Genomic DNA, 12,856 nt, shown 5'->3' on the forward strand with positions numbered 1-12,856 from the left:
TTTCGAGTTTGAATTTGACAAAACTCAAAATCCAGAATTAGCTGTTCTTTGTGTTGGCATTTTAATCCAACTTTAATCACTAAGATTGGATGTCGAGTGAGAAAGATATGCATGAATGAATAAATGTTTTGAATTATCTAAAATTCAAAATGCAGCTCATTCACATAACTTTTTCACCGCACATCCAATCTAGCCGATCTAAGTTGGATTAGAAAACTAACTCAGAACTACAGTTTCCGTGTTTTGAGTTTTGCCAAAATCGAACTAGACAATGGTTACAATCAAGTCGGAGGTCAAAAGAGTACAATTAAAATTGAAACCGACATTTAGCATTTATATTAAATGTCAAAAGATCAAGGCACTCTCATACCGGCTCATCATTTTTGCCGTAAAACTACAAGAATTCAAGCAAACAAACTCATAAGTACTTCCAAAAGAAGTAAAAGCAAATAAAAAAGAACCCATCGTCACATCCCAAACGAAAAGTAGATCGAATCGAATTTGTCCACCACAATAAAAGAGAGGGATTAGAAATCGCTATTTCACAGACAGTTAAAACCCAAGACTGAAAAAGCCGATGAAATTTACCCTTTGTCACTACAATTAATCTACAAGCAGCAGCTGAAAAAACTGAAAGGCGAATTCTGAAACAATCCACATTGTGCTTCCAATAGTCTCGATTAAACAAGTGTCGCAATAACACAGGTACAAAATATTAAAACCGTCTCCAGTCCTATATTATATGCAAATTACCAGAACAGATTAATGACATTTCAAGCCCACCTCCTCTAGTAGCAGAGAAAAGCCCGAGGCTCAAGCTTCGTCTATCTGGTCCTGCATTAACATGAACCGCCAATATATATTATAACTAAATTGATTGATTCGAGTTCAGCTTTCGGATTTAATTCTTAAACTTGACTATCAGATTCTTAACAATTAATTACAAAGTGCCAACAAAAACATACAATTGTGCAAATTGGGGACAATTTCAACATTTTTTATTTTTATTTTTTCCCCAAAATTTGCGGATTCTACTTTATTGGGCTTATTTTTCGTCTAGGAGAGGAAGAAGGTCAAATCGACTTCTCCTAGTTCTCCACAATATTCATCCTAATTTAATGAAATCACAAACCCTAACTCTTGTATTTTTAGATCAGTTGTTTTTTCACACCAAGGAGACAAACCCATGAAGGAAGTAAAGATTCACCCGTTGTTATAGAAAATATATGAATAAAATATGAAATAAATCCATATTTGTTATATAAACACTAGAAGGGTAAGAGAATGAGTACGCCTAATTAAAGCAAGAAAATAATATATAAATGCACTCGACCTGATTTTCCCTACTCGGCTACTCGTGAGTCGTGAGCATGCATTTCAGAAAGTTAATGAGGGTTTATAAAGGCCACAAACAATTAAAGAGACAAATTTAACTAAATCTTCTCTGATACCCATATTTTCTATGTGCAAATACTTCTACCTACGAGAAAAACGGGGGTTCACGTTTCTTTGTTCAGTGAAAGAATAGTCTCAATATCTATATATATTATTGCCTACCTGCATATCAGAGGTCCAAAGAGTGAGATTGTCTCTCAGAAGTTGCATGATAAGAGTGCTATCCTTGTACGACTCTTCGCCCAAAGTGTCCAGCTCAGCAATAGCTTCCTCAAAAGCCTGCATAACACGATAAAACAATTCGAATGTCTAATAAGAGGAATTTCCAATAGATTAAACAAACATGCATGACATGCAAAGGCGAAATAATGTTACCCTTTAATAACTTTATCGAGGTTCAAATTTATAAACATGTAGGAATTACATGCGTAGACATCACGGAAAGCAGTAAGAGATGGTGGTTCGTGCGATGGATAAGGTTAACAAAATTGGTATTTGTTTGTATCTGCCACATTAGTAACAGAGTGAAAGCTAAGGTTGATCAATTCTCTTGCACGTTGGTTGAGATTTATCGAGGAAACAGTCTAGTTGATGTATCGGGTCAAGCGTGGTGGTAATTTCATTCTCTTTTTTTTTTGAACATATTGCAAGCCAATAGAATGCGTTTCATGTTTGCAGATAACTTTGCATGAATCATGTAACTTGTAAATTTCAGGAAAACAAGCGAATAGAGATTAACTACTTGCTTTTGTTGCACAAAAAAAAAAAAAAAAAAAAAAAAAAAAAAAAAAAAAAAAAACGACTAAATCTATCTTTATAAATATTAAAGTTATCTGTAAAATGTGGAAAAAAAAGTCAGAAACATAATTTCTCAGTCAAGTTTCCGAATTCCGATGCTCGCTTTTGTAGTATTCTCTTACTTTAAGTTCTATTACTCAAGCAAAAAAAAGTTTAAATTGGACAGAACAAATAGAAGAGAGAAGGCACAGAAGAGTTTGAAGGTGAAACGGAAGAAACAGATTGCATTTGCGCGAAAGTGAAAGCAAAAACTTATTCAAGTCTATTACAGCAAAACTAACTAACCTGTTTGGCCATGCTGCAAGCTTTTTCCGATGCATTTAGAATTTCGTAATAATAAACTGAGAAATTCAGCGCCAAGCCCAATCATATAGGATGTGTCGGAGCAAGCTCAACAAGTGCGATATCCTGTTCAAAATTGATCGCATAAATATACAATCAAGCAGTTTCCAAATTTTATTTCTAAAAAATGAATAGCAGAACACGTCACATACTTTGTTTAGGCGTACGTACGAGTGTGCCTTATTTGACTTAACAAGTGTCTATCCAGAATATAAATGAACATCAGCCGTTTAATTCCTCGTTCTAGAACATCAAATTATAATTTCTGGTTTTAAACATGAGAATAACAGAAACATCGATTATTTGTACTGATTCATTATTGGAAGGGGGATTTAAATGTCAAGTACGGTACCATAATCTTCAATTTCTCAATAGAATCCAATACGCTATTCCGTATTTACAGAAATAACCATTCGTTCAATTGAAATTTAATTTCCGTTACGACTCTTCCGAAATTCACACATTCGGCACTAACCTCACTTTCTTAAATGTTCACAGTGGAATTTCTTCAGAAACAAGTTAGTCAGTGATTACAAGTTATAACAGCAATCGGAACACAAATCGACAATATGTATACGTATTGAATGCAGTCTAAATCAAATTTTCAACTATGCCCCTTACAAAAAAAAATTAAAAAATACAATAAATAAATTGCTGTACCTGAGCGGCTTTGTAAGCGAGCATAGTTTCCTCGGCAGCCTCCTTGCGCTCACCGGTAACCTTAAACTCGGCGAGATACCTGTGATAATCGCCCTTCATCTTCAAATAGAAAACCTTGGACTCGCCGGAGACGGCGGACGGAATCAGATAGTCGCCGATGAGCTTCAAAATTCTGGCGCAGAGCTGCGTGAGTTCGGTCTCGACCTTAGATCTGTAGTCCTTGACGAGCGCCACGTGGTCGTCGTTCTTACGCCCCTCCTCCTTCTGCTCGATGGAGCTGACGATGCGCCAGGCGGCTCGGAGGGAGCCGATGACGTTCTTGTAAGCCACGGAGAGGAGGTTGCGCTCCTCGATCGAGAGCTCGGCGCCGGCCGAGCCGACGACTAGACTGTCCATGCTCGGCTAGCTTCGCCATGTACAGGTACTGTTCTCTGGTCAGAGCCATCGGAAAATTTAGAGAGAGAAAATGGGGGTTTGGGATTTCTCTGAATTTTGGGGGAAAATTGAGTAAATGACGAGTTCAATTCTATGATATTTTCATTATATATAAAAATAATAAAGTCCTTAATTTACAAAACGTTTCATTTTCAATTATCAAAAAAAAAAAAACGTTTCATTTTCACTAAAATGATAAATTTACTTAGGGTAAGTTCTTTTCACTAAAATGATAAATTTACTTAGAATCAAACGTAAGACATTTTATTTGTTAATTAAAATCTGGCACCAACCCTATTTTTTTCTTTCAAACCTTTATTTTGCCAGAATATCGCATTATTAATTGTCAAAGCACGAGTTTATCATAATTTTGTGACTCGGACTAGTGTTTACAGCAAACACTCACTTTTCTGGATTTGTGAATCTTTCTTATATTGAACTGTTCGCTTCTCTGGATTTGTGAATTTTTCTTAAATTGAAACGTTCGCTTCTCAGGATTTGTGAATTTTTCTTAAATTGAATTGTTCGCTTCTCTAGATTTGTGATTTTTTCTTAAATTGAACTGTTCTACCGTTTTTGTGTCTTTAATCCGCAAAAACAATCAAAAAACTATAAACTTGTCGACAAATTTTGACTGTAACAAATATGTCACCAAAATATATACTTTTAGATTATTTATTGAGTTTATATATATATATATATATATATCTTTTTTAATTAATATATATAAAAATCATTTATTTTACAGGACCAAATTCTTAAATAACATTTGACTAAAAAATTCTATTAGGAGTCCTCTGATTTGATTAGGTTGAATGCCTTAAGTTATCCAATATTCTTTGTTTGACTGAGTTGTCATTTTCACTAAAATCTTACCATTTGATTCTACTCATTTTTAAGACTGTAATAATATTATTTTTGGATTTATTTATTAAATCAAACCTCAAACACAACTTAATTTACAATATAGATAATGTTTCAAAAGAACCATTATAGGTTGAGTTCGACTCCATTCGTTTACGCTCGTATAACTCCTTCGATTAATTTTGTAGCGATCCACTAAAAAACAGGAAAGATCGATTTTATCCCAAAATTGAAATGAATTAGGATATTATTATTGTTAATTTAACGATGTTACTGAGAAATCATATTTAATCCCATAACTTTAACAGTTTTAGTAATAGATCTAATATTAATTAGTTAGTCAATGAAAAAAATCGTCACGATACATTCCAAATTAATCCGACCCATGTAATCGAAAACTTAATAATATTTCTTATGCTCCAACTCGTTACGTAATTCAATTAATTAACATTCTAAAACTATAGATCGAATTTTGATAATTTTAGTACATATGTTTGTCGTTTACGAAACTATCGACTATCGTCAAAATATATGTATATAGATATTTATTATTTTTCCGTACACAATTGTACAATCGGGCCCTCTTAGAACTTCTAGTACATTATTCGGCTCGAAAATAAAATTCTGGCTCCTCTATTAGTGGTGTTGAAGTAATTAATTTAAAATAAATTAGTGAATTATGATTTTCTTTTCCTCATTAGTAGTCTAATCATGAGATTAACTATACAAGAAATATATAAAAAATCTAAAAATAATTAATTCAATTTATGAGACACTAAAAGGAAGAAGATATGACCTTTTGTACAAATTAGTGTAAGTATTTAATTAGGGTCTCCTGCCAGCAAATTGTATTTATTGCTAATTACCAATTATATGTATATATGTATGCAAGAAAAATTAGGATTTGAAAATATAATTTAATGAGATATACAAATAAATAGGATGCCCTAATTGAAGGACTAAACGACAGAATTGAACGGTGTAGTGATTTTAAGACAAAATTATATATTATCATAAGACTATTTGGTTTTAGTGTCATATTCTTCTGTCAAAACACACACACACACACACACACACACACAGTAGGTTTGAAGAAAAATGGCGGAGAGAAGCAATGAAACACCACCCCGTGAGATGAATAACAGGCCGCAGGTGGAGGAACCAGTTCTTCCTAAGGTTACACTCTCCATCAAATCCCAGGTTTCTCTCTCTCTCTCTCTCTCTCTCTCTCTCTCTCTCTCTCTCTCTCTCTCTCTCTCTCTCTCTCTCTCTCTCTCTCTCTCTCTCTCTCTCTCTCTCTCTCTCTCTCTCTCTCTCTCTCTCTCTCTCTCTCTCTCTCTCTCTCTCTCTCTCTCTCTCTCTCTCTCTCTCTCTCTCTCTCTCTCTCTCTCTCTCTCTCTCTCTCTCTCTCTCTCTCTCCATATCTGTATCTCTCCCTTCCCTCTCTCTCTCTCTCTCTCTCTCTCTCTCTCTCTCTCTCTCTCTCTCTCTCTCTGTGAAGAACTGATGATTTAATTTCTTTGTTTCTGGGCATGTGTTATGTATATATATAATTGTGTGTATTTTCATTTTATTTGGACTAGAGTCTACCTGTATATATATCTCTCTCTCACATACACACACACACATATATATACTCATGTGAAAATTTTCTCTCTGTTTTTTTTTTTTGAAATTCTAATTCATGAACATAGTAATTATATATGTAGATAAAATATATGCTGACAATTTATATTAATGATTATAGAAAATTATAATGGTAGTGGCTAATAAGTAATAAGTGATATTAATAGATACACTTGGTGTTTATTTTATTTTATTTTTTAAATCCTATTCTATTTACTCAATATTAGTAACTAAACAGTATATAATATCTGGCCTGATTATTTATGTTCACCGGTTGTTTAAATATTAGGATGGCGACCGAATATACTACCGACTCCCGCGGGATCGAAAAATACAATTCTTGTTGTCGGCATATTGCAAGGGGAAGAACTTAAACTTCGCAACCGTAGTGTTTCTGTACAATGGCGAACGAATCAAAACTTCAAAGACCGCTAACGAGGTAATGTTATCCGATTTATTGGCCCCGTCGTTAATTAGTGTAATCGTATTAATTAGCCCGTCGTTAGTGTAATCGTATTAATTAGCTTGCCCGTTGTTAGTGTAATCCGATTAATCGGCCTGTTGTTAGCGTAATCGCAATAATGGTTTCGATTGATCGACAATGTAGATCATATAAAGATTGCTTGAATCTACCGTTGAGTATCGCGGTAGCGGAAATTGTAATTTTGGTCCTCTAAATTGTCCTATTTCAATTTTACGGACAATAACTTTGGAAGTTTAGCATTTTCGGTCCTATTTTAATTTGCTTCAACTTTTAATTCTACTATTTGATAAATTATGCGGCTAACAACCTCATCGTAATTTAGTTATATGAATAATTAATTATAAATAGTTCTATAACTTGGTTTATATACTTATCATCTCGCACGATAAAAAAATCTAGCAAAACCTAAGTTAGACTACGAGATTATAGTTTTCAAAAGAGGACCAAAAATGCTAAATTTGCAAAGTTGTTGCATGTGAAATTGAAATACGATAACTTACAGGACTTAACAGAAATAACAATTTTCCCTACTTCATTATATTTTATTATTATACTAACTATGATTTGTTTATTTAATATAATAGCTTGGGATGGAGGATGGAGATCAAATAGATGCAATGGTGCATCAAAATGGAGGTGGCAGAGCTTCAAATTAAATGTGTGATGCATCCAGTTTATTTATTTATACATTTTATTCATTTATGAAATTAAACTATGGAATTGCAAACGTATTATGTGGCTCGAATTTCATGTACTCACTATATTAATTATCAGATTTTTGAATTTGTAATATGTGGCTCGAATTTCATGTACTCAATATATTTGGTGTTTAATTTTTTTTTAAATCAAAATATTATATAGTTGCAAATGCATCTTCAAATTCTTTTTAATATATGTATTTGTTATTCACTTGTGTTTTTTTTTTTTCATTTTTTTAATTTCTTTTTTGAAAAATTCAAGCTACATTATGAATTGGAGAAGTATTAGAGATGCATGATTCGAACTCCAACTAGATTGTCTCAGTTAACATTTAGAGGGTGTGTTTGGCTAAGCTTATTTTAAACAGATGATAAACTCTTACGTCTAATAAGATGTTTTAAGAGCTGATAAGCTGTTACATCTTGTTTTTAGGATTGATTTTCAGAGAGTTTGGATAATGAACTTATTTCCTATTTTCACTCATTATAAGATCTTAAAAAATGTGGGGTAGAGTTACTTTAATAGAAAAATATTATTTGCTCTCCAACAATTTTGTTTGAAAAAAAATTAAGATTTTTTTTTTTTTAAATTTACCAAACATTTTGGAAGAGCTTATAAGCTCTAAAACATATTAAAATGATCTTTTTAACATCTTATAAGCTTATCCAAACATCCTCTTAGTTTTTTAAAAATACTTCATTTTTTTGTAAATTGTAGGAGAGACTATTTAGGTTGTGGCGAGTCCACTCATATGGCTAGGGTAAACTCAAGCTCCCCCTTATTTGTTGTAAAATTTCTCCGCCTTTCTTCAATCTTCTTCTTCCATGTAAACTTCAGCTTTATGTTTTAGTTTTGTAAAACATACATGTGGTGCAATATACATTGTAGTTTTATACTATTGATTTACACATAATAATACACAATCACTGATGTGTATATGTGTTTAGTTGATAGTTATTTATGTAGATTTACGATTTAACACCATATGGTGTATTTCAACAGGTGTAGCATCTCATTAAGCACACGGTGACTAACATTGGGGAGATGTTTACCCTAATTTGATATTCTATTTTGAGAAACTTAATTTAATTGAAGAAATTAGGTATTCAATTAGTAATTCGATTTGGTTTAGAATGCCATATGAAGTTGAGCTCAGACTTCTTATTAATTGAGAAGAAAAAATGAGCAAAAAAGAACTAATTTCAATAAGAAAAAGAACAAAAAGAAACTTGAAGGTAATGAAGCACATTTAAGCTTTCAACATTAACACAATATATATATAGCCAACAAATGTGTAAGTCACAAAAAAGACAAATGCTATAATAACGGCTGGTAACAAGAAAGTTAACAACAAGCGTCGGCACATTTAAACGTATATAATTTGAGGAAGTATTTGGTACATTTTCATAATTTTGGGGTGTGTTTGAGAAGCAACCTATAATTTTGGGGGGCGAAGTGAGATATATGGAGTTTTGTGCAAAAAGTACCCCTGTGTTATCTTGAAATAGCAAAAACCCCCCTGTGATAAATAAATTAGCAAAAACCCCCCTATGAAATTTTGTCAAAGGCATAAACCCCCCTAGGGTATTTTCGTGTTGCACACTCGCCGGACCTGCGGCTGTTAGTTGTTTTTAAGACATAAAATGACAGAATTGCCCTCACAGATTTATTAAATTGTAAATCTGAAAAAACCCTCTTATTTTTATCATCGTCTTCTTCGTTCATTCTCATTAGTTTCTTGCCAATTCGATACAGAAAAAAGCTACAGACAAAAAAAAAACTATAATTTGCTACCCTACAAAATGTTAGAAATACGGAAAAATCAACCCCACCTAAAATTACACGAAGTCGAAAACCCACTTAAAATCCTAAGAAGTCAAAAAAAGTTACAATTTTTCTTCTCATAAATGCCCAAAAGCAGGACCACAGCCCAAAATTCGCATACTCATTCGCTGTGTATATATATATATATATATATATATATATATATATATATATATATATATATATATATATATATATATATATATATATATATATATATATATACACACATATAGCTGTTAATGGCTTTCAAAAAGGCAAAAATAAAGTGCAACTCACCTAAAGAAAAGAAAAGATGTTAATGGCTTCGTTTTTGTGAGAAATCACATTAACGATTTCACCTTCTTTTTTAATCGAGCGAGAATAAATATTTTGTTAGGGATTTTGGGGGTTTTGGTGAAATTATTTAGGGTTTTCTTTCGGATGGATAGGAATACATACACTTCTTTTTCTTCTTTTTTTTTTCTTTGTGAAACAGATAGAATTAAACATGTTAAAACTCAAATAAATGTCTCTGCTTTTTACTCGAGGGCATTTTAGTCTTTGTAGGTCGGGTCAAAGCATAAATATGTAATGGGTCATGTGTGCTATTTATAAAATTTCACAAGGGTGGTTTTTGCTAGTTTATTTATCACAGGGGGGTTTTTGCTATTTCAAGATAACACAGGGGTACTTTTTGCACAAAACTCGAGATATATGGGATAAATGTGACAATAATCATAGCTATACGGCAAGTCTACTATATATATATATATATATATATATATATATATATATATATATATATATATATATATATATATATATCAGCTACACACGGCTAATTAACACTTTTCTCCTGAGTTAGAACAAAAGTAATCATTATATTACAACACAGTCCTGAAAAATAGCGACTGTAGTAATTAATTATTGTTTTTGTGACAACTGAAATGATGTTACACTGCAAAGATCTCAAGAGAAAAGAAAAATCATTCACAGAAAGATTCTGTAATTTGTAGGACAAACAGAACATAAATTTTCTCTCTCTCTCTCTCTATATATATATATATATATATATATATATATATATATATATATATATATATATATATATATATATATATATATATATATATATATATATATATATATATATATATATATATATATGTATATATCCTGTGGTAAAATAAATAAAGCTCTATCAATGGCAGAAAATGGAAGCAACAAAGAAGAGCCGGTTAAACAGCTGCTTGTTAATTTAATTATCAAGTGCAATAAGGTCTCTCTAGCTCTCTCTCTCTCTCTCTCTCTCTCTCTCTCTCTCTCTCTCTCTCTCTAGCATGCATCAGAAATGTGGATGAATGAAATATAAATTCTTAATTATTTGTTACTTAATTAGTAGTTTCTTTCAAATGAAATTAAAAATAAATAAATAAATGAAAAAAAATAAAATAAAAGAAAGTGCTGCATGCATGAATGCCACACAAGCTTGGTTTAAATATATGGTTGATTTATTTGCTAGTGTTGTTGTATTTGTTATCAAATGACAGTTATATATAGAGACTCAATTAATATACATATATGTATGTATTATTCTTTTTGATATACACAGACTATGAAAATACAAATTAATATAATTTAAAATGGTAAATAATACACTATTCGAAAATTCGTTAGACGGGATAATTATCGACTATATATACTGCAATTAATTAACTTGATTCGATTATCGCATTCGATATATAATCCAGTCAACGAGCTGCCAATACATTACATGCATTCAAATTATGTACTTCGACTTGTTTTGTTTCGTTTTTAGTGTACGTATAGTTATCAAATGTTTTGTATTTCCTCGATCACATATATTATATATTTATGTAACATTTATAATATTCGTGTAGGATGGGAAAGAGATTTACGTGAAGGTAAAACGGAACGTGAGAATAAAGAAGCTCTCGGTGGCTTTTGCCAGCATGCTTCGATCGAATATCGTTCCACTCGTTTCGTGATTGATAATCGAACTTTCTACCATGACAAAACTCCAAACCAGGTATATATATTATTTTCTTCAACCAACGCTCTTGATCCTTTCGTTTAATGCCTTTACGTTGTTTTTTTTTTTTTATTTTTTTGACAATGTGCGATAAAATTTGCAGTTGGGATTGGAAGATGACGATCAAATTGACGCGTTGGTTGATGCGAGTGGAGCTTGATAATTTGAAGATGAAGACCTTTTTTGATTAGCTGCCTGATTAGTAAAATCAGTACTAATTAGTAATTACTATTAACTAGCTCTTAATTAAGACCTCTTTTTGTATTAGTAATTAACTATTGAAACATCTGTTGGAATTAATGCACTTTCTATAAGTGTATCTACATGCATGTACAATGTATGATAGGATACATGAATAGGCAAATACATGAATACTTAGATACATGTATATCTAGGATTCATGATGAATATATTTAATATGATGCATGTACTACTTATGCCTAGATTAGTATAAATAGGTGTAAGATTGTATTTGTAATTCAACATGTATTAGCAAGAGTAAAATATGTAGGAGATACGTACTCCTCGATTATTTCCTTGTTAATCTTGTTCATATATTTCCGCAATATATCCAACATGGTATCAGAGCCCGGTTGATCATACTCAACTGGGGCGTTAAAAAAAAAAAAAAAGGGAACACGAATCCCTGCCTTCAAAAAAAAAAATTCGTTGAATCAGTTGATCACGCATTCAATTGATTGAAGATTGAAGAAAAAAAAAACCCAAAGGGAATACGTATCCCAAATCAAATCAAGGAGATTTCATGGCAAGTTCCAGAATCCCTCAGTGAATCAAAGAAGGAGATTTCAATGGCAAGTTCCATAAATCCCTCAACAACCTCTTCCCATCTTTGGCGGAAAAAAATTCAGCAAAGACTGAGTAGAAAGAGCAAATAAACTTCCATGAGGAGTTGTGAAGTAAAACTAATCCCCCATGTAGTATTTGCAAGTCAAAACACTTGGAGAAGGATGGCAACCACAACGGCAAACCCCAATGCAAAAAAAAAAATGTTTGGACATTTGGAGAAGTATTGTCGATCCAAAAAAAAAATAAAAAAAAAAAAACAAAACACCAAGAAAATTACTCCGAAGAAAACGAAGAGTATTCGTTCTTGCTAGTCATATTCCAGAAGAAGAAGAAGACTGCAAATTCGAAGAATCTTGGAGCTGAAGACGAAAGCACATTAAGAAGGAGTGTTGGAATTAATGCACTTTCTATAAGTGTATCCACATGCATGTACAATGTATGATAGGATACATGAATAGGCAAATACATGAATACTTAGATACATGTATATCTAGGATTCATGATGAATATATTTAATATGATGCATGTACTACTTATGCCTAGATTAGTATAAATAGGTGTAAGATTGTATTTGTAATTCAACATGTATTAGCAAGAGTAAAATACGTAGGAGATACGTACTCCTCGATTATTTCCTTGTTAATCTTGTTCATATATTTCCGCAATATATCCAACAACATCTGCCTTGTTAGACAGTTAATTAGTACTTGTTAATTAATAACTACAATTATGGTTGGTTTAGTTTATATTATAGCATCGATAACCTTGTCGGCAATTGTCATGTATAAACTTGTTCAATCCATATTAAAAAAAAAAAAATATTCAGCCTTGAAAAAAACCCGAAAAATTCAAATAAACTCTTCACTGAAAGTATCTCAGTATATAAA

The 12,856-nt window shown here is 32.0% G+C and overlaps 1 protein-coding gene and 1 pseudogene across 2 annotated transcripts; one reads left to right on the top strand and one right to left on the bottom strand.

Annotated features, from left to right (window-relative positions):
- Positions 1–403: 403 nt before the first annotated feature.
- On the bottom strand, positions 404–3,655 carry LOC148766972 (14-3-3 protein 1-like; annotated as a pseudogene). The gene is made up of 4 exons (XR_016034221.1): positions 3,196–3,655; positions 2,479–2,601; positions 1,558–1,674; positions 404–834 (listed from the first exon to the last, which is right to left on the bottom strand). The product of XR_016034221.1 is annotated as a 14-3-3 protein 1-like (transcript).
- Positions 3,656–5,486: 1,831 nt separating this feature from the next.
- Positions 5,487–7,476, top strand: LOC148766973 (small ubiquitin-related modifier 2-like). The gene is made up of 3 exons (XM_088825418.1): positions 5,487–5,694; positions 6,410–6,559; positions 7,189–7,476. Exons 1-3 carry the CDS (start codon positions 5,593–5,595, stop codon positions 7,258–7,260), a joined length of 324 nt encoding a protein of 107 aa, XP_088681544.1. The 5' UTR covers positions 5,487–5,592; the 3' UTR covers positions 7,261–7,476.
- The last annotated feature ends 5,380 nt before the right edge of the window (positions 7,477–12,856 follow it).

This window comes from Erythranthe guttata, chromosome 11 (assembly GCF_056151865.1).
Source record: "Erythranthe guttata isolate IM_541 chromosome 11, IM_541, whole genome shotgun sequence".
In the NCBI taxonomy this organism is placed as follows: Eukaryota; Viridiplantae; Streptophyta; class Magnoliopsida; order Lamiales; family Phrymaceae; genus Erythranthe; species Erythranthe guttata.